At 38.2% G+C, this 26,059-nt stretch overlaps 1 protein-coding gene and 2 long non-coding RNA genes across 3 annotated transcripts; all 3 read right to left on the reverse strand.

Annotated features, from left to right (window-relative positions):
• Nucleotides 1–382: 382 nt before the first annotated feature.
• LOC109101227 (AP2-associated protein kinase 1-like) lies at nt 383–20,830 on the reverse strand. Its single transcript, XM_042729109.1, has 10 exons — nt 20,611–20,830; nt 19,077–19,246; nt 16,844–17,037; nt 13,628–13,806; nt 13,416–13,502; nt 5,632–5,736; nt 5,143–5,211; nt 2,993–3,148; nt 2,315–2,431; nt 383–995 (listed from the first exon to the last, which is right to left on the reverse strand). The coding sequence occupies exons 1-10, from the start codon at nt 20,828–20,830 to the stop codon at nt 901–903; spliced, it is 1,392 nt and encodes a 463-aa protein (XP_042585043.1). The 3' UTR covers nt 383–900.
• Nucleotides 20,831–20,896: 66 nt separating this feature from the next.
• On the reverse strand, nt 20,897–24,817 carry LOC122134188. Its single transcript, XR_006155472.1, has 3 exons — nt 24,795–24,817; nt 23,440–23,545; nt 20,897–20,977 (listed from the first exon to the last, which is right to left on the reverse strand). It is a non-coding gene; the product is annotated as an uncharacterized LOC122134188 (long non-coding RNA).
• A 63-nt stretch (nt 24,818–24,880) lies between these two features.
• Nucleotides 24,881–25,379, reverse strand: LOC122138286. Its single transcript, XR_006155471.1, has 3 exons — nt 25,255–25,379; nt 25,084–25,165; nt 24,881–24,936 (listed from the first exon to the last, which is right to left on the reverse strand). It is a non-coding gene; the product is annotated as an uncharacterized LOC122138286 (long non-coding RNA).
• Nucleotides 25,380–26,059: the final 680 nt, after the last annotated feature.

Consider the following 26,059-nt stretch of genomic DNA (forward strand, 5'->3'; position numbering starts at 1 on the left):
CAATATGATTTATGTTTTCTTTTCATCACAAAAAGCAAAGAAAAAAGAAGCATGGGTTATAAATGAACAAGTAAAGAAGAAATGAATGAAGCAGAAGAGAGAGAATGACTGAAAAATAAATGATGGGAAGAAAGAGGAACGAATGATGAATACAGCTGTGACAGATTCTAACAAACACCTCGACAGGTGTTTATTTACAGCAGTTCATATGTTTGACTGGTGATGATGTCTAAACTAAATCTAAAAAAAAGTGAAAAAGTGACATGACATACAGCCAAGTATGGTGACCCATACTCTGCATTTAACCCATCCAAAGTGCACACACACAGCAGTGAACACACACATGGATCAGTGGGCAGCCATTTATGCTGCGGCGCCCGGGGAGCAGTTGGGGGTTCGGTGCCTTGCTCAAGGGCACCTCAGTCGTGGTATTGCCGGCCCGAGACTCAAACCCACAACCTTAGGGTTAGGAGACAAACTCTCTAACCACTAGGCCACGACTTCCCCTGTGGGTGGGAACATTTACACTTTAAGGACCAACACATACAAGTATGTGAACACTAACACTTCTAGCTAGGCTCCATTTCTGTTTTAATGGCACAGGAATTTTAAGGTAGCTATCAGCGTTTTGAGTACAGTGGTTTGTTGACATAATCACTGGTTGCCATGTTTTGACATGCTGAAGCATAAATCAATGATAGAGTGATGAGAATGTTTATGGATCAGCAGAAGAGAGACATACAGCAAATGTGAAAAGAATGTCAAAGGGAAATGTGTGCAAGGATGGACAGGGTTTATGAGACTACTTCAGAGTGAGGTTTTTAAGCTCTCGCTGTATTTGTAAGAATTGCACGCTGCCCTCTCCCTGTCTCTCTATTCATCTGCCTCTCTCTGTTTCCTCTACAAGTCGATGAGTTGGTCCACCAGCAGAAGGGAGCGTGCCAGCGAGGGCAGACTGGTCTCAGAACTGCCACTGCTGCTGCGCGAGTGACCACCTAGAACATGCCGGAAAGAGGAAAAGAGAAAGAGTGAGGGGGAGAGAGAGAGAGAGAGAGAGGGGTGAGAAATGTGAGAAAGAATGAGGATGAAAAGATGTTGACGGAGGGTGAGTGAGGGATGAGGGGTGAGAAAAGAAAAGAAAAGAAAAGAGGAAAGAGAAAAAGCAAAAACCAGATGAACAGCAGGAAAAAGAAAGCATAAAATGCTAAAAGATAGCAGAGCAGCATCAAAGTAAGGATTCTGTGTGGGAATAGCGGAATATTTTAAAGAGCATGGCAAGAAAGAAAAACTAAAGCCCCAAAAATCTTAAAGTCTTAAGGGTAAATTATGTTTGCAATTATGTTTGCTGTAATGTTACTTTAAGGTCATAGTTTACGCTTTAATATAATATATTATTTTTGTTGTGCATGACTCCAACTTACTTGAATATTTTATGGATAAAAAGCAAAGTTGGACTTCAACCCAAAATCAAAAGAGGAGAAAAATTATATATATATATATATATGCATGAAGAAATCAGAAATCATAAGGAAAACTTTTTTTTTTTTTTTACATTTTCAGTCAGCTCTCATTACACTACTGTCAAACGTTTGGGGACAGTAAGATTTTTTAATGTTTTTGAAATTCCTCTTATTATTATTATTATTTCTGCTTTTTTTGATCAAACTGTGGTGTGATTTTTTTCAGGATTTTTGATAAATTTTAAACATTTTAAAATTTTAAATTTTAACATTTACGTATATTTAACATTTAAAAAAAATTATAATAATATATACTGTCATTTTTGATCAATTGAATGTATTCATTTTAAACTATTTTAAACTATTATTGACCCCAAACTGTACATACAATAAATATATAAATAAGAATAAATTCATTCATGTTAAAATAATTTTATCAATATCTTTTTTTAATGAGAATAACCACTGACAATAATGGGTAAAAAGATCACTACACCAAAAAACAAGACAAAACAAAAATCGTTAAAACAATAAAAAGACATCACGGTACTGAGAATTTGCCAAAATAAAAGTCACAATGCAAAACATAATAGCCTTGCCCTTTTTTTTTTGATTTTGGGGTGAAATATGATCCAGACATGTTTTTTTGTAAGACAGAGTGAAGTGATGCAAAAAAAGTGTTTCCTGTTCGGTTTCACTACTCCAGTCCAGGTTTAATAACGTCAAAGACAGTGTGTAACAGTACAAAACCACTTTCTGTTTGATAAATTTTGCAACCATACTTCTACACTTCGGGGTGAATTAGATGCATGTGCTCTCTTCCAGAAACTTTTGCTGTTATCCAACTCCCTTACCTTGGCTGGAGCTTTTGGAGATAAGCACTGGAATTGGGTCAAACTGGTTATTGGAGCTTTGGTCCCCAGTCTCAGAGGACTGGAAGCCTGAGAGAGCCTGGAGAGCTGGATCAGAGGCTGCAGGAAGAGGTTAGTGCCACAGCAGACCGGCAGAGAGAAAACAAAAGAGAAAGAGATTAGGAAGAAAGTTTGAGAGAGGGGAAAAAGAGAGTGACGAGTATAGATAAGCAAGAGCAGGTGGGTTATGTAAGTAACGTCCTAAATGAGCATCAAGAGACTTTCAGAAACATGGAGTGCTTCATTAATCAAGGCCTGTTTTGAGCACAGAGCACAAACCATCTTCACCATTGTTGGCTAATTTCATTTATTTGCTCAAAATCTAAAACCTTTTCTTGGATAAAACTGGTTTCTATTTCTGCTGCTGTGTTTTGAAACCCATTATGAAATCTCATTGGTCGAAAATCACCATTGATTTTCTACTGTTTAGAGCTGGAGTAAACGCCTCAGAATGACACAAAACACAGATGTGTTTTGACGCAATGTGTAAAATCAACCTTGCATAGCTATTAGTGCTATCCCCAGATGAGTGGATTAGCCAAAAATACAAAACAAAACTCACAAACTATGGCTTGTTACATGTACGACATGCAATGAGGTGAGTGTGCATATGTTTCTTACCCTGGTGGAACTGTCCACTACTCAAAGCAGTAGTAGTAAACTGGTCCATAGATGGTGTAGGGAGAGATGAGGGGGATGAGGCCAATATTAGACCCCCAGAGGAGGGGTGGGAGAGAAGCGGCCCATCCAAAAGAGAATCCTGTCCAACCAAAGATTCTGGAGAACACAGGGCAAGTGTGAAGAATAGAGAGTGACAGAGAACAGAAGAAATATATTGAGAATAGAGAGAGTGCTGAACAAAAAGACATTCACAAAGTTCAGATGCGACAGATAAAGGGAATATGAAGAGAAAAAGGATGAGGAGAAAGTGACAGTGAGAACTAAGAGAGAAGCTCTGCAGTAGAAGTGAAAAAGGCCCACAATACTCTCCGAAAGCACGATTTTACATGATGTTGTGTTCTGAATGTGCCAAAACAAACATAAAATATCTGCTGTAGTCTTCATTTTTTGGTCAGTACTCTCTTTTAGGTCAGCTACTGTCATAGTCACTGCACACACTCATACAATGTCTATGTGTTTAGAGCAATTCATCTATGATTTGTTTTTTCTTCAAATTATATTTTATTACCCCTAAATCTGTTTTTTTTTTGTCTAAATGTCTAAATTGCATTCACAAACTTTACCAATTCAATAATTTTAGTGCCCTATGATTTTTTTTTTTTCCTTTGAAGTTCTATGTTATCCGTTGTATTTTTGTCTGGATTCTGTTTTTTATGATTTAACAGTGTAAATTAAATTTTGAACATTTACTTTCATTTTTATAACACAAAGTTCTGCAAAACAGAGGTTTACAGTTTACATTAAAACATGGACATAAAATGATGTGATATTCCTTAAAAAACAATGTTTTAATAAATTTTAGTATTATATATGCATATATAAAGACCCTTGAGAGTTTATGTGAGGATAGTTGTATCAAATGTTCTCATACATATAAGTACTTGTGTATATGTAGTAGACAAAACCATAACACTCATTCACTCTGAGACACACAGCAAATGCAGACTTCATATCTGAATAAATAGCAGTCACTGTGTGGTTTCATATTCACAGACACTAGTCCATATCACGTGTACAGCCTTATTTATTTATCCAACTTTTACCAAATTCCCCATTTTTCAGTAAAAAGAAAATGTAAGACTACAGTAAATTCCAGTCAAAAATAATGGCTACTAAATAAAAGCTACCAAGTTTCAAAATAGTTTTTGAGGGCCACGATGATATCAGTGAAAATATCTAAATATGCACGCAAATGAAACAAATAACTACTAAGTGAAGCCAACCGGCCCACAATATGGGAGACACACTCAAAATAACCAATGAAGTTACACAAACTGGGATGTAGTTGGCTGCTTAGTCACCAGGTGGCTCTAATGACAATATAAACAGACAAAATAACACAATCCAACTTGGATTGCAAGCATCAATTTCAAGAAAGGTGACACAGCACTTTGTGGCTTTTAAAGAAATATTCTGTAGGTCATCACCCTAGTGTGGGCAACAATGTGCCATTGGTTCAATCTTTTTGCTGCCAACGTAATTAAGTACTCATTATTCAACCAAACCTTTCCACATGTTCTCATCAACGAGCGATGACAAGTTATATCACTGCTAGGTGAGGTCATGTGCTTACTGTGCAGAACCTACAGTATAAGCTTGTTTTCATCAGTGGACAGACTTACTGCTGTTATTGATTCTCTTTTTTAAGAACACTATGGTGAATAAAGGACTTGCTGTATCCTGGCACATAGAAAATGTAGTAAATGTAATAACTGATAGCTGAAATAGAGCAGGAAATATGCCAAAGCAATTTTAATAAAATTATAACATGCTATGCCTTATTCATTGATCACTAACCCGTGATCTATCAAGCACCATGCGACAACACATTCTGCTTCAGTAGTGGTCTGCACTGAAGTGCAATACTTAGAGTAAAGGGTTTGTTTAAAACCATATCCATTTACAGGAAACTTGTTTCATTCTAACAGCCATGCTGCCTACTTATTGTGCTGCTATGGAGGTGCATGATTGGAAGTAATTATGTCATCCAGAACACCTTGCAGATTTTCCCAGCCTAATGTCAGCAGATTCAGTGCTTCAGTGAGCCGCTGTATGATAAAGAATAGAATCACATTTACAGAACTGCTGACCTGGTAGTGCAGCTGACCCAGGATCAGTCTGTAGTGGATTCAGACCAGGAATCAGAGAATCCATCCCAGCTGCAGAAATATAAAAAGAAAATGGGCAAATATGATGCTTTGTGTAGCAAAGGTACAGGTGAGAGAGATGGCCATGGTGACAACAATTCACACCATGCATGAAGTAGCACTCTCTAAACCAGATATTTTAAATATATACAGATGAAGACAAAGTTTACAACAACTATACAGGTGAAGAAATGAGACCACTGTGAGGTTGTAAGTACAAGACAGACAAGAAGGAGTAGGCATTAAAAAGGACGATTAGGGACATCCAGGAGTTCCAGGTGTTACTCTGAGCTGAACTGAGAAAACAACATTAAAAGACCAACGGAGACCTATGAAGGCCAATAACACTAAGTATCAGTTGTGGGGTTATAGCCAAAAAAAAAAAGAAAATAAGAAAAAAGAAAAACAATAAAAAGACAAGTGGCTGGTTACCATGACTACAGTCTGCAGGGCTGAAGGGGTCATTCAAGGGAAGGTCAGGGAGAATCAGGGAGGAAGAGGGCTCTGGAGACTTCAAACCCTCTATCAACTTCTCTACTCCATGAGAGAAGAGGAGACCGTAAGGAGAAGGAAAGAGACAAGAGAGAATATACAGTGAGGAGGCGAGGAAAGAGTAGGGAAAGGATAAGGAAGAGGAGAAAGTGAGGACAGGACAGAACACAGGGAGGAGAAGAGAATAGACAGTGAGGAGCAAACAGTGGGGAGAGGAGAGGAGAGAAAAGTGAGGTGAAGAAACAGTGAGGAAGAGATAAGGGAGATGAGATAGTGAGGAGAGTAAAGGAGACAGTGAGGAGAAGGGAATAGACAGTGAGGAGGAGAGAAGAGCAGAGGAGACAGTGAGGAGGAGAGCAGAGGAGACCGTAAGGGAGGAGAGGAGAGCAGAGGAGGAGAGAGGAGGAGGAGAGGAGAGGAGACAGTGAGGTGGAGAGGAGAGCAGAAGAGACAGTGAGGAGGAGAGCAGAGGAGACCGTAAGGGAGGAGAGGAGAGCAGAGGAGACCGTGAGGAGGAGAGGAGAGGAGACAGTGAGGTGGAGAGGAGAGCAGAGGAGACAGTGAGGAGGAGAGGAGAGCAGAAGAGACAGTGAGGAGGAGAGGAGAGGAGAGCAGAGGAGACAGTGAGGAGGAGAGGAGAGGAGAGCAGAAGAGACAGTGAGGAGGAGAGGAGAGGAGAGCAGAGGAGACAGTGAGGAGGAGAGGAAAGCAGAAGAGACAGTGAGGAGGAGAGGAGAGGAGAGGAGAGCAGAGGAGACAGTGAGGAGGAGAGGAGAGCAGAGGAGACAGTGAGGAGGAGAGGAGAGGAGAGCAGAGGAGACAGTGAGGAGGAGAGGAAAGCAGAAGAGACAGTGAGGAGGAGGAGAGGAGAGGAGAGCAGGAAAGAGCAGAGGAGACAGTGAGGGGGAGAGGAGTGAGGAGAGGAGAGCAGAAGAGGAGAGTGGGAGGAGGAGGAGAGGAGAGGAGAGCAGAGGAGACAGTGAGGAGGAGAGGAGAGGAGAGGAGAGCAGAAGAGACAGTGAGGAGGAGAGGAGAGGAGAGGAGAAGAGACAGTGAGGAGGAGAGGAGAGTAGAGCAGAAGAGACAGTGAGGAGGAGAGGAGAGCAGAGGAGACAGTGAGGAGGAGAGGAGAGAGATGAATGAGGATGAGAGGAGAGGAGAGGAAAGGAAAAGAGACAGTGAGGGGGAGAGAAGAGAAGAGGAGGGAGGGTGAGGAGGAGGAAGGGAGACAGGGGAGGATGAGAGGAGAGGAGCGCAGAGGAGACAGGGGGGAGGAGAGGAGACAGTGAGGAAGAGAGAAGAGGAGACAGTGAGGAGGAGAGAGGAGAGCAGAACAGACAGTGAGGAGGAGAGGGGGAGGAGAGAAGAGGGGTGAGGAGTGAGGAGGAGAGGAGAGGAGACAGTAAGGAGGAGAGAAGAGGGTGAGGAGGGGAGAGGAGAGGAGAGGAGGAGAGGGGTGAGGGAGACAGAGAGGAGAGCAGAAGAGACAGTGAGGAGGAAAGCAGAGGGAGACAGTGAGGAGGAGAGGAGAGCAGAGGAGACAGTGAGGAGGGAGAGGAGAGGAGAGCAGAGGAAGACAGGAGGAGAGGAGAGGAGAGCAGAAGAGACAGTGAGGAGGAGAGGAGAGGAGAGCAGAGGAGACAGTGAGGAGGAGAGGAGAGGAGAGGAGAGCAGAAGAGACAGTGAGGAGGAGAGGAGAGGAGAGGAGAAGAGAAAGTGAGGAGGGAGAGGAGAGAGAGGAGAGCAGAAGAGACAGTGAGGAGGAGAGGAGAGCAGAGGAGACAGTGAGGAGGAGAGGAGAGCAGAGGAGAAAGTGAGGAGGAGAGGAGACAATGAGGATGAGAGGAGAGGAGAGGAAAGGAAAAGAGACAGTGAGGGGGAGAGAAGAGAAGAGAAGAGGGTGAGGAGGAGAGGAGACAGTGAGGATGAGAGGAGAGGAGCGCAGAGGAGACAGTGGGGAGGAGAGGAGACAGTGAGGAAGAGAGAAGAGGAGACAGTGAGGAGGAGAGGAGAGCAGAACAGACAGTGAGGAGGAGAGGGGAGGAGAGAAGAGGGTGAGGAGGAGAGGAGAGGAGACAGTGAGGAGGAGAGAAGAGGGTGAGGAGGAGAGAAGAGGAGAGGAGACAGTGAGGATGAGAGGAGACAGTGAGGATGAGAGGAGAGCAGAAGAGACAGTGAGGAGGAAAGCAGAGGAGACAGTGAGGAGGAGAGGAGAGCAGAGGAGACAGTGAGGAGGAGAGGAGAGGAGACAGTGAGGAGGAGAGGAGAGAGTGAGGAGGAGAGGAGAGGAGACAGTGAGGAGGAGAGGAGAGGAGACAGTGAGGAGGAGAGGAGACAGTGAGGAGGAGAGGAGAGGAGACAGTGAGGAGGAGAGGAGAGCAGAGGAGAGGAGAGCAGAGGAGACAGCGAGGAGGAGAGGAGAGGAGACAGCGAGGATGAAAGGAGAGGAAAGGAGACAGTGAGGAGGAGAGGAGAGGAGAGAAGAGGGTGAAGAGGAGAGGAAACAGTGAGGAGGAGAGTAGACAGTGAGGATGAGAGGAGAGGAGAGCAGAGGAGACAGTGAGGAAGAGAGGAGAGGAGACCGTGAGGAGGAGAGGAGAGGAGACAGTGAGGAGGAGATGAGAGGAGACAGTGAGAAGGAGAAGAGAGGCGACAGTGAGAAGAAGAAAACAAACTATTCTTGTTTTGTTTATGCATTATATAATTTATATTAGTATTATATAATACATAAATATAATGTATATTAAATAAATAGTTGATTCCTTATTCATGTAATGGACAATGCTTTGGCAATACTGTGCAAGTCATGCCAATAAAGCTCATTTGAATTATAAAACAGACAGTGAGGAAGAGAGGAGAGGAGACAATGAGTAGATGACAAAGGAGACAGGAAGGAAACAGTAAGGATATGGTGAGAATTAGAGACAGGAGAGGACAGACAGTGAGGAGAGGAGACAGAGGAAAGGATACCATGAGAAGAAGTAGAAAAGACAGAGAAGAGAGAAGAATGAGAATGAGCGCCCTTCTACAGCTGGTGTTCAAATTACACCCCCCCCCCCCCCCCCCAAAAAAAAAAAAAGTATACATGTACTTATTTACTTAATTTTTTAACATATCTATCTTTGTTTTGTTTATGTATTATATAATTGTTTATTTCTTATTCATGTAATGGACAATGCTTTGGCAATACTGTGCAAGGCATGCCAATAAAGCTCATTTGAATGGGAGACAATAAAGAGAGTAGAAGAGACGCAAGAGAAGATGCAAGTAGATCGTAAGGAGAGGAGCCAGTGAGGAGAGACAATACAGTGAGGAGGTGTGCAAACAGTGAGGAAAGAAGAAAGGAAAGGAAAGGAGACAATGAGGAGAGGAGAGGAGAGGAGAGGAGAGGAGAGGAGAGGAGAGGAGAGGAGAGGAGAGGAGAGGAGAGGAGGAAACAGTGAGGAATGATAAGGGAGAGGAGCGGATGCAGTAAGGAAATGGAGGGCAGTAAGGACAAGAGGAGGATACAGTGAGAAGCAGAGGAGAGTGAGTGAGGAAAAAGGAGTTAAGTGAAAAGTGTTGCTCATAAGGAAAAAGGATATTTGTTAAGAGAGTTCGTATAAGCATTCATTGTTCTGAATCCTGCAGGGATATAATAATGGCATATCACCATACTTCTTGCACTCTTCAGTATGCTTTATGTACTGTATATATTGCTAGTATGAGCATTTTGTATATCTGGAATTGCCTAATGACGTACCACATTTGCTAGAGCATGCAGTAACAACAGAACACTTACACTTGAATTCTGAGGACCACACGTGTAGCACACTACAGTTTAAAACAAATCTATTATTTTTGTTAGGCATTCAATCTTTATTTCACAGGCTCAGGGTTATAACTTGGGCTGGAGGAGCAGAAAGTACTCGACTACCAGACAGGCTATTAGTTAAATGGTCAGAATGATGCAACGGTCACAGTTTCATTAAATCAGATGCATGCGGATCAGGTGAGAATTGGACTTGTTTCAGTGCTGGAGCTTTACTCACAGTCCCTGTGATAGAAAGGAGGACTTTGGGATGAGGGTATGGGGAGAGGAGGGGGTACTCAGGTCACAGAACAGCAGAACGCTCGCTTTCCCCCTTTCGCTAGGGCAGAGAATGAACCATCAACCTTTAAACATGAATGAAGTCAAGAAAGCTCTTCAAGTCTTAAAGTTCAACTGCTTCTGAATAAACAGACAGTATTGTGAATTGTTGCCAGGGCATAGCTACACAGTTTTTCGATGGTAGTTTTTATCATATTGTTATGCAGTTTCTAGGGTGTCCTGGATGGTTGCTAAAGTGCTACAAGATGATTGCTTACTGGTCTCAATTGGTCCCTAGATATGGCTACCAATGATGTCAGGAAAAGTGTGTGTGTCATAGATCACCATGGAGCTAGAGTACACATGCATCCCACGGCCCGCAAAAGGTTTGCTTGTGCCTTAAATTTGCCCAGCATGATCTGGTGTGTCATCAGATTCAGAGAGGATTACCAGACTGTGCTTACATAAGACCTCCAAGCGCTAATCCACTCTCTCAGCTTTCGGCTGAGAATCATCATGCATGCATCTCTTTTAGGCCGGGCATACACAGTACAATTTTCATACAATTTTTGAGTCAAAGACTGAATTTCAGTTTTTCCGTGTGTGTTTTGATGTGCAGTGTACGCCAATCGTATGGTCAGATGAATTCCTGGCATGTCAGAAATTTCCATCGCCCCTTGTGAGGGTATCGCATAGTTGAAGCAGTGCTATGAACTGACTGCCCTAAATTCAGTGTTTTTTCCCTCAATGCGCCTGCGTGAAAACAGAAACAGATCCAAACGTGTGGTTTTCGGATCAAAGCAATGGAGGCTACACAGTTCCGGGTTCGGAGGGTCTACGTGTTTATTTCGCAGCTCGATGATTGGACTGTATAGTGTGAGAACATAAATCCTGAGCTTTGGCTTGACGTTGCATGTGATTTACTCACACAGTGAGAGTTGTTGTGTTACTGAAATTTCACAGTACGTGCCCGGCTTTACACACAAATTATAAAACTAAAAATCTAAAAGAGACAATAACACTCCAAAGAACATAGCTGTACCATAATGTGCAGTATATACAGTGTAGTAGAATATGCTGTTTATATAATTGCTTTTATCATGTGGTACTTTCCACAAATAGCTGAAATTGATAAATAATGTATTTTTTAATGTATATTTTCCCACAAATGGCTGTTTTTACAAAGTTTTTTTCTTTTTATCATGAACCTTAGTTTAAATAAATTTTGAGTGTAGGCACAAAAATCTCTCAGGTTTCATTAAAATATCTTCATTTGTGTTGTTAATTTTGACAGCAAATTTTGATTTATTTTTAGTCATAGTCTTTTGACTAAAATGCCATTTAGTTTGAGTCATATTTTGGTCATCTGAATTGTTTTTAGTTGTAGTCTAGTTTTAGTCGACTAAATCTACAGTAATTTTAGTTACTGTAATGCATTACAGTGTAATGCAATTATTAAACATTTCTCTAAAATTTCCAAACTCACAATATAGGTTTGATATTAAGGTTTTATCATGATAGACACTGATTTTACTGCGGTGACACACAACATGCCTTTTTGTTAAAATTAAGTAAAACCAGTTCTAATAAACACTTTCTCCCTACTGTTTACGTTCACGTAAGACGAAATCGATTGTGTTTATGTGGATACTCGTCAAAACGGACAATTCAACATAATACTTCTGTGTAATTCTCTGTTCATGCGACGCAAAAGAGTACTCGTGCTGTGTGAGACGTGCTTTCTGTGTGTGTATGCTTCAGTGTCTGCACACAGAAAACCAGACAGAATTCAGTTCTCTCTTGCGTCGTCAAATTTATCCATATGTCTGCTCTTCTCTTACTCACACATATTGACATTTTTGAACGTTTTATGAGACATGCAGCAAGTGTATGTTAGCTTATGTTACGCCGGTTCATATGTATGCAGCTACGCATCTAACCTCCAAACCATGCAGTAGATTCATTCTGAATGAGTCTCTTCCCAAATCGTGCCCCCCTAACATTTTCGTCTCGTTTTTATTCATTGACGAAAGTGTCAATAGATTTACGTCATAGTTTTTGTCATTTAAAACGAGTTTTACTTATCGTCTCGTTTTCGTTGAAAAAACTGTTTTATGACAAAACTGTTTGTCAACAAAATTAACACTGGTTTCAAAGATTAACAAAAGTGTGTTTGGAATGACATGAGGGTAAGAATGATGACAGAATTTTCATCTTTGGGTGAACTATCCCTGAGGGGTTGCTAGACAGAGGGGTTGCTTAATGACCCATGTCAAAAGAACCCAGCCCCAAATATTATGTTGAATTGTCCGTTTTGATGAGTATTCGCATAAACACAGTTGATTACGTCTTAAGTTAACGTAAACAGTAACGTAAACGAGTCATTGATGTTAATCAAGCAACAAAAGAAGGACAGAAAATCACTCACTGCTATTGACTGAAAAACTTTGTTTTTGTATTAATTTAGAGTATGGTGTAAAGTTTGCTTTAAAAAAATGCAGAATTAGCCTATTTTACCTTAGAAGTGGTTTTATTTAATTTTAACATAAAGGCATGTTATGTGTCACCGCAGTAAAATCCGTGTCTATCATGATAAAACCTTAATATCAAACCTATATAATGAGTTTGGAAATTTTAGAGAAATGCTTAATAAATGCACTGTAACTAAACCCATTTGATTTTAGCCGACTGTAGATTTAATTGACTAAAACTAGACTAAAATTAAAAAAACAATTAAGATGACTAAAATAGGACTGAAACTAAATGGGATTTTAGTCAAAAGACTATGACTAAACCTAAATCAAAATTTGCTGTCAAAATTAACACTGGTTTTGAGCAATACACTCTTAAAAATAAAGGTGATTCATGATGCCATAGAAGAACCTTTTCGTCTAAATGGTTGTATAAAGAACCTTTAACATCTGAAGAACATTTCTGTTTCACAAAAGGTTCTTTGTGGCGAAAGAAGAACGCTTGAAGAACCTTTTGAAGCACATTTATTTTTAAGAGTGTACTGAAAAAGCCTCATCGAAAGAAGAATTTACAAATTACTGTGAAGAGAAACTATAAAAGGTGTTTGCCCTTTAACTGCATCTGATTACTGACACCAGTGTTTATCCACTATGTTTCCAAGAAAGCAGATGGAAGCAGAGTGCCCTATCTGTCTTTATCTCTATAAATAGGAAGAGGAAAGGCTTATTGCAAGGCTGCCAGCAGGTGAGATGCACAAGTTACTTTATTTCTGGAAGGCTCGAGGAGGATAAGTACATTAACTGCTTTTTAAAGTCACTGAAAAAGCCAGAGTGTTTGAAAGTCATGAATTCTGGTATGTTTCTGGGTGAAACAGGATATTCAAGATAAAAATGCAGGGTGGGACGTGATCCATTGGGAATTACATGGATTGTGGAAAAACTGGCATTCCATTCCAGAGTTTGCAGTAAAATGTGAAGGACTATCCCCCTTTCTGAAAATCCACCAGCACCCATTGGTTGAAACTGTTCCAGGTTCAGTACAAGTTTACAACATTCATTGCTTTGAAAGTGAAAAAAAATAATAATAATTTTGCATTGCAGTTGTGTCTTAAGCATTACCAGATTCCCAGCAAGCATTGGGAGAGACATAGTAAGAGACAAATAGAGAGATATATAGACTGTACCTGCTCCCTGGAGAAAGCCTTTATTTGAAGACACAGACTGCAACCCAGAAATCAGATTTTCAGGGCAGGATCTCTCGGCTGTCTTAGCTGTAAAGATACACACACACAGTATATCTGTAGTCTGTCTGTAGAGGGTTGTTTGGGCAACTAAAAGAAATACTGTGCTAAAAATAATTGGAAGACTTGATTTCATATCTAAACATTGGTTTTACCATCCAGTTTGGCAAAATCCTTGTTGAGCAGCTCTTCCGCTGTGAGTTTAGAGAAATTGTCATCGCCAAAGGGGTTCCAGGATGCTGTGGCTCCAGCCGAGGGTCCCGAAGCCTCCCCTGACTGATAAACACTCTGCTGTGATGAACATGGAGAACCAGAGGGAGTGGTGCTAGCTGACCTACAGCAGAGAGGGGAACATAGCAATGCTTCAAAAAGTTCCACTTCAGTGTTCTCACATGATCTCAGCATGTTGCATGCTCGTGGTGTCGAGTTATCATCTATGAAATATAAACTATTTGCATTTTCAATACGATTTTTGCATAAAACTCCAAGGCTGTGACACACTAAGCTGACAGTCGGCCAAAGTCAGTCCATCGTTGATTGTCTTTCAGACCCGTTTTCTCGGTGTGTTCCAAAATGCTGGCACTAGTTATACCACTATCGGAGGCTTTTAGGCCGATTGAGCATGTTGAATGGCCATTGGGTGGTCAGTAAGAAAGATCACTCAGACTGGCTGTTCAGCTTAGTGAACCAGTGCATAAGAAGAAAAAACTAAAGTGATGGAAGCAAGCAAACAATACAAAAAAGTACAGTGCAAACAAAGAAGGTTCTTCTAATTTTACACCTTCAATTGATCTCACCATTCCAATGCGTGAATATTTTCATGAAGACATGGCTGTTTGGAATGTAGAAAGTGAAGACCTGATCAAGAATCATATTCAAAATGGTAAACAAGCATCCACCAGTCCTTGTTTCTGTTTCCCTTTTTGAAGGCAGAATATAAACTACTGCCACCTGCTGGTCTGGAGAGTTACAGTATTTTCTCTCAAGCAGGTGCAAAACGTACATGCTTTATGGCTGTTGGCTAGTCTTTGCAATGTGTTCGAATGTGCAAATTTTTCGACACAGGCGACAACACAGCTGGTTTTTTCGACTCTAAGTTATCTGATATCGGCTTGGTGTGTCAACTCATAGGAAAGAAAAATCAAAAGTGAGATCTCTTTAACATCTCAAATATTTCTCCTAGACAGAAATTAGGTTACTTTAAGATCGAATGGAGATTTTTGCTTGAGTCTCCTGCTTCTCAAACTTGTCTCCTGAGACAAAAACTCGTAACACTCTCAAAATGGTCTCCTTTAAAGCTTTAAAAGAGTTCTCAACAACACCACACAATGTGCTCAGATATTTCTCCTTAGCTAGAGACTCTGGTGGTCTCACATTTGTCTCCTCAAAAGTTTAGATTAGAGATCTCAACAACATCAGATTTTTCTCTTTAGCTAAATAATCTGGGGGTCTCATATGTGTCTCCTGTAAAGCTTTAGAAGAGATCTAAATAACTTTACAAAGTGTGCATCAAGTCAAGTACTTGAAAGGCACTAAATAAAAGGGGGGAAATCATACATTCAGAGATAAGGCTATATTGAGAGATAAATTATGCAGAAATAAGGATAATGTTACTTTTTATAGCACAATGCTTTTGTATTTAGGCACATCATTTGTTGTTGGAAAATAATAATATACCGGATGCCTTAATCAAAACTGATCCACAGAAAATGTAACCCTGGAGCTTTCTTTACTGAAAGGCACATAAATGGCTTATGACTCAGTCTTGAATATTAAATGACTAATTTGATTATTAATACATGGAAGAAATGTTTGAGCTCCTATTGAGGCATTTGACTTAGTACACATTTTGTAAAGTTATTGAGATCACTTGTGAAATTTAGAGTAGACAAATGTGTGAGCTCTCGAGTCTTTAGTGTAGGAAAAAAATCTTAGCACAGTGTGTGATGTTGTTGAGATCTCTTCTAAACTTTGGAGAAGACAAATATGAGAGATCCAGAGTCTCTAGCTAAGGAGAAATATCTGAGCACAGCGTGTGATGTTGTAGAGATCTCTTCTAATGCTTTAAAATAAACCATTGTGAGAGTGTTAGAGTTTTTGTCTCAGGAGAGAAGCAGTAGACTCAAGTGAAAGTTTCCATTCAATCTTAAGGTAACCTCATTTCTGTCAATGTGAAGCACAACTGCACCTCAGACAACATGGGTTTGAATCCCAGCTAAAGGTACTTTCCTGCTCCTGTTCAGTTCTCACCTCTCCAATTATTTCCTGTCTCTACTCCACCTGTCCTGACAATTAAGGGTGAAAAACCCCATTGCAATAAAAAAAAATCAACAGCAACCTCTGAGCAGTAAAAGATTTTTATAATGGAGTCTTGCAAGAGATTACAGCGAGACAATAAAGAGATCTCCCATGTTTCTCACACGTTTCTCTCCCATTGTCATTTTGGATTCCTTTCTTTCAGAATTTTCTTGTGTCTCAGTTGTGTCTACTTTTATTTCTCCTTAGGATTTTTAGGAGTAACATCTGAGACACTGTTGAGACTAAAAATCATAAGAAATACATGAGAATCACAACTAAGTCTCCTGAGGTTAGAAAGAGCAACCATTGAGCAATAAAATATTCCTATAATGGAGCCTTGATAGAGCTTGCAGCAAGACAATAAAGAGATATTCTATGTTTCTTCCAACACACTCTCTGTTTTGACTATTTTTTTTTCTAAAATACTTCTCACGTCTCATTTGTGTCTACTTCCATTTCTCCTAAGGAATTTTAGGAGGAACATCTGAAATGCTGTTGATACTAAAATGAGAGATATATGAGAATCTCATCTAAACTTAGGAAAAGCAACCACTGAGCATGGGAAGCCTTAAACCTTTAGCGAACTAAAAATAATGAACAAATAAACAGCTTAAAACAGCCTTAGATGGTTTTCTAGTTTTAGTTGACTGGGATGTTGGCTGGTCTTAGAAGGGGTTTTGGGCACTTTTCAGGAAAACCAGCTGAGTGCCAGGCTGGCATGCCAGCTAGACCACCTGAGACCTATTCAGAATATAAGATCCAGATGTTAAAAACTGTGGCTTGACTTACTTCCAATTGATTCGTCATACTGGAAATGAAGGTTTAAAACGAGCACACTGCATTTAGCAGAATGTTAATCTGAACATATCCAATTTCTACATATAGCAAGACCAAGAAAAAAAGTTGTTTTGCATGATGTGACATTTAAATAGTCCTAATGTTGCCACTTTGCTACTCAGTTAGCTAGATGTAGTACCCATCTTACTCCAATACAATCTTTATTTTCATCTTTACGCAATGCTGGACAATGGTTAAAACTAAACTATAAATGATTATGTATTTCCTTGATTTACTTGGACTTGTTGAGGCTGGCCTCCGCAGCAGCAGCTTGAAGCAGTTGAGTGGACTTGCTCACAGGAACTCCAAATATGGTGCTGTGTGTGACATCGCTCAGAATTCGCCTGTGGCCTCCTTTTGGGGCGGTCTTGGGAGAAGAGGGTGGAGTCAAGGAGCCGACTTTATGCACCCCACGACTTCCGCCAACAGACTTTTACAGAAAGAAAGGTATAGAGACAACATTAAAGACTGTGAAAATGGAAGGATATTTATTAGAGAATGTACCAAAAGAGACATTCTGTAGAAAAGAGGGTGGTCTTTGAAAGGTGAAGAAACAGAGCTTCAGATGTACCAAAAAGACAAATCTGTTATCTCAATGACTTGTTGAAAAAATCTGTGAAATGAGAAAATATCTAAAAGGTTTGAAAGGTGAAATGTCTGTTGTCAGATGAATCAAGTCATTTCTATTCATTTTAGTAGAAAAATCCTATCTGTTAGAAATTTTAATTTATTTGCCCTCATGTCACTCCAAATCCATAAAATCTTCTTTTTCACATATTTTCCTGGGTTCTTGTCTCCATACAATGGAAGTGATTTTAGACCTCCTTGCTGAGCTACAAAAATGACATAAACACCATAAAGCCATAGGATTTCGGTGAAGAACAGACCGAAATGCAAGTCATTATTCATTGAAAATCACATCCTCTGCCATTGCCCTCAAATCCACTTTGTGCTGGTGCATAGCCAAACGTTGCACATTGGAACAAGCAGCATTGTGCTGAAAGGATGTGAAACACCACACACTAATGTCATATATTTAAATACATGGACATAAAATTAAACTTGGGCAGAGAATGTCATTTAAAAAATTTGCATGTTTATCACACAAAGCCATCATATGACTTCTGAATCTGAAATATACCTTTACTTTATTGGCGGTGTAAACATTCAGCTCAACTTATCCTTTTGTATTTCTTTATAGAAGAACAACACAGATGATATGGCTTTGGAACAACATGAGGTGTGTCATGACCAGGGTAGCATTTTTTTTTTCTGGACAGAAATGAAAATGAGGAATGAATACTGTTGTTTAAAAACATGCCAACTGTTCAGATGACAAAACATCTTTCAAAAACACTTTCAGTAGACAAAACCTCCATTAAAAAGTTTTCAAGTTGTGCATTTTGAAAATTACTGATCCTTTATGTCTATATATATATCCACAGCCTCATTTTCATCCACGCAAAATTCAATATGGCTATTAGATAGAACAGCTCCACTTGTGTTGTACATGACACCTTGCTCTGCAGCTGCAGGCATAATATACAGTAACTGTCCACACCTACTGATTTCATAATGTTAATTCTTACAAGAATGGATAGTCATCATTTACTCATTCAGTTTATATTTGTGAGTAAACTATCCCTTTAACAAGGAAGACAAGCCACCAAGGGGAAGATCAAGGCTTTAGAAAGCAAGGAAAATCACTCTAACAAAGCAGCCACAGAAGTTGGGAGGGTTACCGTCTGCTCTGGGTCCACTTCAGAGTCAGCGGATGGTGCTGCAGTGGTTTTAGGTGGAAGGAAGGGTGGAGGTGTGTGATGTGGGGGGTGGAGGTGCCATAGCTTTGGCAGACACCGGTCGCAGTGATATCAACATCTATACTTTTACTATGTGAACACTCTGTAGGCGGGGCTAGGGCCGTGGCTTTGGTTTTTGTCTGTGTGGTTGCTGATAATGTTGTGAGGCGGTTGGTTTGAGGGTGGTATATGGGTGGAGGGGGTGCCCTGTTCTTAGGTTTAGACTGTGTAGAAACATGGGTGGAGGATGATGCAACCGTTTGTGCAGGTAAGACGGAGGCCTGCGTTGAGTGCTGCTGCTAAAATAGGATGTAGGTGCAACAATTGACATCACAATAATGAAACCCATACTGAACATTTCCATTTATAAATCCACATAGCATTTCCCAGTTGATTTATTTTAAATCCACATGAAAAATCATTCACAACCCATTTTATTTCCATAATGTGACATAATTCAAGTAAAACAGAGTATTCATCTATCTGGATTTGATGAATAAAAAGTGAGTGTTCAATGTCAGAATCAGACTTGAAATCTGAGTTAGCAGTGGATTAAGGAGGACTATCATTCATGTATTAAGAAAGTAAATAAGGTCAAATCTTATTTCATGTTTACTCTAAATTCTATTTTTAAAAAAAGGATTCTCAGAATGGTTCATGTAGCAGTTACCTGTTGTGGAGCAGTAAAGAAGGCTGTGTTTTGCTGCTGCACAAAAAGTTGTGCATGTTGGGGAGTGGTCTGGGGTGGAGAGGGAGTGGCCTGCATTGGAGTGGGCGTGGCTTGTTGCTGAGCGACAGGAACCTGTGATTGGGAAACAGGCTGGGAAGCACTGTTAACACCTGTGAACCAATAGAAAAACAGAATAAAAACAAAAAATTTAAAAACAGGCCGCTAAAATCCCCATTAAAAAAGAAAGAGTCATGAAACTAGTCCAATGACTAAAGAGCCCACACATGACATGTGGAAAAAAATAAAATTAAAACCTGAAATCATGGCCACAATTAAAAATTTGTTTGTTTGAATTAAGTTAAATCATGGTCACGATTTAACTTGAATGAGGGACGTAATTAACAATGTATGTCATATCCAGGGCTATATGAATGAGTCAAATTCAGTGAAAAACTGTTAAAACTATCTCAGTATTTATAATGTCCCTTAATGCAAAACTATTTAGTATGTCAAACATCCCTAGTCCACAGCTATTAGAATATGCCTATATACATAGTAAGTCAGCTTATTCTGAATAAACTAAGATGTGGTATTTTCCTACTAGCTGTTATTCTATTTAGTATGTCAAACATCCCTAGTCCACAGCAAATGAGTTACTGAAGGATCAACATATGAATATACATGAATATACATTTTGATTATGCATCAGAAATACAGCAAAAACTAAGACTGTGAAATATTATTACATTTAAAAACTTTTTTTTTTTGAATATATTTTAAAGCTGTAATTTATTCATGTGATGGCAAAACTTTTCTTCTTATTAAAAAAAAAAAACATTTATTATCAATGTTGAAAAAAAACTGTTGTTCTGCTTAATATTTTTGTAGAAAACTGGTCAATTTTTTCAGGATCTTTTGAATAGAAAAATTGAATTTTTTTGTAGCATTAAAATATATATTTATTGTTATTTTTGATCAAGTGAAATCCTTGATAAATAAAAGTATTCATTTCTTAAAAAAATAAAAAAAATTGTGGTTAGGGTTTACATGTCAAACTGGTCCAAAATCCAGCCTCACATTGCTACATATTAAAAATATAGTATTTACATTTTCAGTGGTAAATTACTTGATGAAACTGAAACATTTACATTTAGTCATTTAGCAGACGCTTTTATCCAAAGCGACTTACAACTTGTCATCCTAAGTTAAGACATAGTGTTATCATCCTGACCCAGATAATCCGGTGCTAAAAACATTACAGGAGGATAACAATACATGTAGGGCTTTAATTAGCACTGACTTCTGAAATAGGAAGTGAAATGACAGCTCGGCAGGATTGAGTGTAGCTGAGGTTTTAAAAGCTCTCTGTAATGACACACTGATTGCACCAGTGGGAACACTAGAGCTGTGTGTGTCAGCCAAAGACACATGCAACGTGTGAAGAGTCATCAGTGACAAAAGAGAGTGAGCATGAAAGACTGAAGCCACACATATGAGGACTGGTTTTGGATGGAGGTGAATAATGAACACTCACTGATTGGCTGGCCGGGTGCTGCAGGTGCATTGGCTCTTTTACGAGGGGTGAGGGCTGGTTGAATGGGCAGGATGCCTGCGATTGGTTGAGCTTGGCCAGCCTTGGGACGCTGCCGTGGTGCTATGGATGTCTCAGTCGTAGGGATTGGATCGGTGAGCCTGAATGAAAAGAAAAGTTCGAGTCGAATCAGAACTACCACTATATAAAACACGGTAAGCATCCTAAAACTAAAGAAAAAGTATGTAATAAAACATAACCGTCACTTCAAACTTCTCAGATAGTCTCACCTGGCTTTGTTTTGGCTCTTCTTGGCCACAGCTTCACTGGCTCTGATTGGATCTGGGAGTTTTGCTGGAATGAGTGAATTCTAATGGAATAAGCGGAATATTATTACTATTTATTATTATACTTCTGTTCTGCTTTCATTGTGTTTGGGTTTTGTCTTCCTTGTTTTGTCACTAGACCTACTTTCTCTGTCTGTTTAATTGCTCAATTTGTTTGCCTCTCGTTTAGTTAATTATCTCATTTGCTTCAGTTCCTTGTCCAATATCGTTTGTGCTTTGCTCACTGTTTGCTTGTTTTTTGGATTTCCTTCTTTTGTTTTCTTTAATAAACCATGTTTTTTTTAGCTGTGTGTGTGTGTGTGTGTGTGTGTGTGTGTGTGTGTGTGTGTGTGTGTGTGTGTGTGTGTGTGTGTGTGTGTGTGTGTGGTGTGTGGTGTGTGTGTGTGTGTGTGTGTGTGTGTGTGTGTGTGTGTGTGTGAACTCTTTTCATCTCACTTGGACTTAATGTTACAATTATATTGTTACATTCAGTGTTGGTTAAGTTACTCTAAAAAAGTAATTAATTACTAGTTACTAATTACATCTTCAACAGTGTAATCAGATTACTTTACAAATTACTCTCTCCAAAAAGTATTTAATTACTTATTACTCTATTACTTTCTAAATCCTATATCAACCTCGACAAGTTAATGAATGATACAAGGGATTATACATAAAATGGTTCTTTTTAGTTCTTTTTTTAAAAAAATTAATACAAAACTATAAATTATTCTGGTCACAATTTAGATTCTCACTATGAACTAACTATACTTTTGCCTCCTCAATATACTCCTAATTACTGCTTATTAATACTTAGTAAAGTAGTTGCTGACATTAAGTTTAAGAATTGGGTAGCATTAAGGATTTAGAAAACAGTCTTCAGAATAAGACATTAATGTGTGTTATTAAGTAATAATAAACAGTAATATTCATGTTGAAAACCAACTAGTTAATAGTGAGAATTGAACACTAAAGTTTCACTAATATTCTTATTAATTCACCAAAGTGTATAAAGTGAGAAGTATTCATAAAAAGCATGCATTTTAAGGTTAGACTTTAAATTTTTGATGTTAAATACACTATATTGTATTGTATAGAAATCTTCTACAGTCTATACACAGTATTAAGTTCAATTACATAAGTGACTGAAAAAAAAAAACGGTTTTACGTTATTCAAGGGAAAAGTATTTAAATTACAGTAACTAATTACTAATTAGTTACACCCAACACTGGTTACATTTTGTATTTGTGTGTCTTTAGTCATCATGAAACATCTGCAACTCCTTCCAGTGAAACAGGAAATTCAACACACACACACTAACACACACACTCTCACCGACACACACACACACACACACACCCACACACACAAAATCGTTTAGCTAATTAAAAATAAAGCTGGAATACAATTAAATATAAACTTTAGAAAAAAAAAAAACTACATTTAAATTCAAATACAAATTACAAATATTATATTGGCAACTAACTGAAATAAAAGTGTTTAAAATTACTGAAATAATTTTAGTTAATTAAAATTGCGGTGAAATGAAAAAACTGTGAATAAATAAAATGAATTGAAAATAAAATGTTTAAAATTGCTAGAAATAAAAATAAAGTAAAAAGACTAATAAGCACCTAACAAAACCTGAACTAAAATGAAAACGGGAAAATATAAAATGAAAGCGAATCCATAACATTAATAAATATTGTAAAAGTATATAAATACTAGTAAAATAACACACACACCCATTTAGTGTGCATGAGAGACCAGCAACATGAAGAAAGTAGATTTGTCATTTTTATTTTCAGGTGGGACTTCAAAGTTTTTGTTTTTATAACTTATTTAATTAATTTAACCTTATTAAGTTTTTTAATAGAGTTGAGCATAGAAATGGTTTCATACCACATTTTTTGCTAGTGTCACATCCTATGAAATCATCATTCTTAAGTGGTGTAATTTCATTTCCACGCATGTGTAAAAATAAGTGAAGATGACATCATCAGCAACAAAAGATATGCATGTAACTGTGTAACGAAAGCACGTCATTAGTTATGATATTTATATGTAGACACGCAGTCTGAGCCAAACATCCCTACGTCAGGAAAAAATGGTCAAAGAAACACTGAAAGTTTCTACAGAGGCCATTCCTGTATTGAAACTCTAACGACATTTGCGGGTGTCTTTTGATCATGACTCAATGCTTCCATTATGCTATCAATACTGCTCAGAGTGGGAGGGGCTACTGGATGTGTGCCAGCTGGCAGCCATGAGCGACAATCCACTTCCTGTGCTGTTACGTGCAAGCACTTACGATATCTACTGAAAGGGATAGGCATGAATTAAAACATAGATTAAAAGTATGTGCTGGAATAAAGAACAAAAACCCTGTAGAGTGTGACAGGAAAACAGGAGAGTAGATCAGGGCAAATGCGCACGGAAGCTTGTGTAGTTATAGCACAGGAAATAGAGAGAGAGATCTAGAGAGTATGAATGAGCAGGGCTTACGTGGATATTCTGTACTGGGCATTCTTTTTCCGTGCCAGTTTAAAGGCGAAATATGACACCTGGTAGATATCTGGCCTTATGTCAGGGTCTGGCTCCAGCATGTAACCTGAGACGGGAAAAAATTAAATCAAAACAAAGAAGTGTACAGGTGAAAAACAGTTCTGCTAAATCTTGAAAAAAAAAAAAATTATAATAATTATTGCCCCAGAGAATGAAAATTTATTTTATTAATTTTATTTATTATTATTTTTTTTTTATTATTATTTTGTTTTTATTTTATTTTTTTTATATGACGGTATTTTTTTTTTTTAAATACATATATTATCAGTTTCAGCTATGCATTATTTATAATAATTCAATGGACCCATTGTAAATCATTCCTTGCTCATAATATACTATAAATGTGATAAACTACCATTCAATACATTTAATATTTAGAGTTCAATATTTTTGAAAGAAGTCTCTTATGCCTGTCAAGGCTGCATTTACTTGATATAAACAGCAGTGTAAACAGCAATATTGTGAAATATTATTACAATTTAAAATAGCCTTCTTAATTTTAATATGTTCTAAATAATTCATTTGTAATCATTTTTAGCACGTCATTACATGTAACTCTTTTCTATTTTAATATAATTTATTCTTGTAATGTACTCCAGCTGTTACTCCAGTCTTAGTGTCACATGATCATTAAAGTTTTACTGCCATTACTAGTTACATATTTTTTTACATTTATCATTACTATTATTTTTTGTGACAACTGCAGCAATTTTTTTTTTTTCAGGATAAATATTGCTCAAAACAACAGCACTTATTTGAAATAGAAATCTTTTGTAACATTATAGATGTCTTCACTGTCACTTTTGATTAATTTAATGCTTTAGCTTTAATCCTTGAGGAATAATAAAATAAAATAAAAATATAATATATATATGCGCACAAACAAAACATTTAAATCTATGGTAATCTAAATATAGAGTGAAAAACAAACAAACTACTTTAATATTTAATGTGTGAAAAATAATACTTTTCAAAAACTGATTGACTGTCCTTAGTTGTTCCACCAACAGTTTTGTCCCTAATAATGCTTTTATTAAAACATAAATGTACACATGTTAACAGAATATTTTTTAGACAATATTTACAATCAAGCTGTATGTGCCATATTTTGAAAATACTATAACCACTGTTAACTGTTATTAACACTAACTATTATATATAATTAGTGATTTATTTATATTATATTATTATAGTTGCTTATTAGCATGCATACAGTATTACTAGCATATTGGCTGTTTATTAGTACTTGTAAAGCACATATGAATGACAGAAAAGCAATCATCAGCTGAACTTACGGATGAGGCAGTGCATGTCGTGCCGTGAGAGTACCGGGAGCTTGTCAGGGAATGTGAAGCTGCCGGCACAGATGGCCACCTGACTCTCTCCAAACGGCAGTTGTGAAATAACACAACATGTGTACAACAAGCAGCCCAAAGCCTGAGGGACAACAAATGAGCAAGAGTCCATCAAACCTCCTTTGTGATGTTTCACAATGATATGCACATTCACCAATAATCAACTACAGAGACAGGAAGCTTTGGCTACTACTGAAACACACTGGAATTATTCCTCTCTTTGACTCACCCATATATCAGCTTTAGTAGTGATAACTTTGCCCCCATATAGATTCACCATTTCTGGGGCCCGGTATGAAAGCGTAGTGTACCTTAACACACACACGAGTATTCAGATTCATGTCAACTGATATGGAAACGTAACACTGTGGGTGTAATAATATAACAACACAAAGCTCACTTCTTGATTTCTTCTTCTACAGCCGCCACACCTTCTGTTTGTGGATTCTGGGAGCGGTTAATGGCACTGCCAAAAATCACACAACACATAATGTCCTCTGTCATGCAGAGCAAGATGTTCTCTACCTAAAAAGAGACACAAAAGAGAGGTCACACATTTGTAATAGTCAGTATGCTCTGTCCTAGTTTTTTGTAAAGCTGAAACTGAAATAGTTAATAGTTACAGTACATCACAAATGAGCTCTAAGATGGGTGTTTAAAATCGTTATATTAATAAAAAGGGGGCTGCAGGTGGGACATTCAATAAGCCAAAAACGTCATTATTAAAGGAATATAGTCCACTCAATACATTTTAAACTATTTGGGTTTTTTTTTTTGGGGATTAAGACATTAAGATATCTTTTTGAAGCTTGATCAAACACTGGTTACTGGGTTTATGGAAGCATGTATCCACCACTGATGAATAAAAAGATGTAAATGGGTAAAAAAAAAAAAAATGTAAAAATTGTTCTCAAATTCTTGCATTTGCGAGTTATTATTTCTCAGACAATTCTAATTTTATTTCTCAGAACTGTATTGATAATAAGATGCACTTGCAAGAGTTTTTATCTCACAACTCTAATTTGTTATAACCTCGCGCAATTCTGACTTCTTTCTCAGACTTGTGAGATATAAGGTCCAATTCTAAAGAAAAGAAGACTATATTTCTTACAATTATAAAATTTATATAACTCACCATTTCTGACTTTATAAGTCACAACTGCGTGTTATAAGTCAGAATTGCAAGATATAAAACTAAAAATGAT

Source organism: Cyprinus carpio, chromosome B8, assembly GCF_018340385.1.
Source record: "Cyprinus carpio isolate SPL01 chromosome B8, ASM1834038v1, whole genome shotgun sequence".
Classification (NCBI taxonomy): domain Eukaryota; kingdom Metazoa; phylum Chordata; class Actinopteri; order Cypriniformes; family Cyprinidae; genus Cyprinus; species Cyprinus carpio.

What these genes read in the sequence shown, in the direction of transcription:
- LOC109101227 (XM_042729109.1), bottom strand. Translation starts at nt 20,830, where the DNA reads ATGCTTACCGTGTTTTATATAGTGGTAGTTCTGATTCGACTCGAACTT. An exon ending in TGGGTCAGCTGCACTACCAG is followed by an intron (nt 3,149 to 5,142) that starts GTCAGCAGTTCT and finishes TGTGTTCTCCAG; the next exon opens with AATCTTTGGTTGGACAGGAT. An exon ending in TAGTGGACAGTTCCACCAGG is followed by an intron (nt 2,432 to 2,992) that starts GTAAGAAACATA and finishes CTCTTCCTGCAG; the next exon opens with CCTCTGATCCAGCTCTCCAG.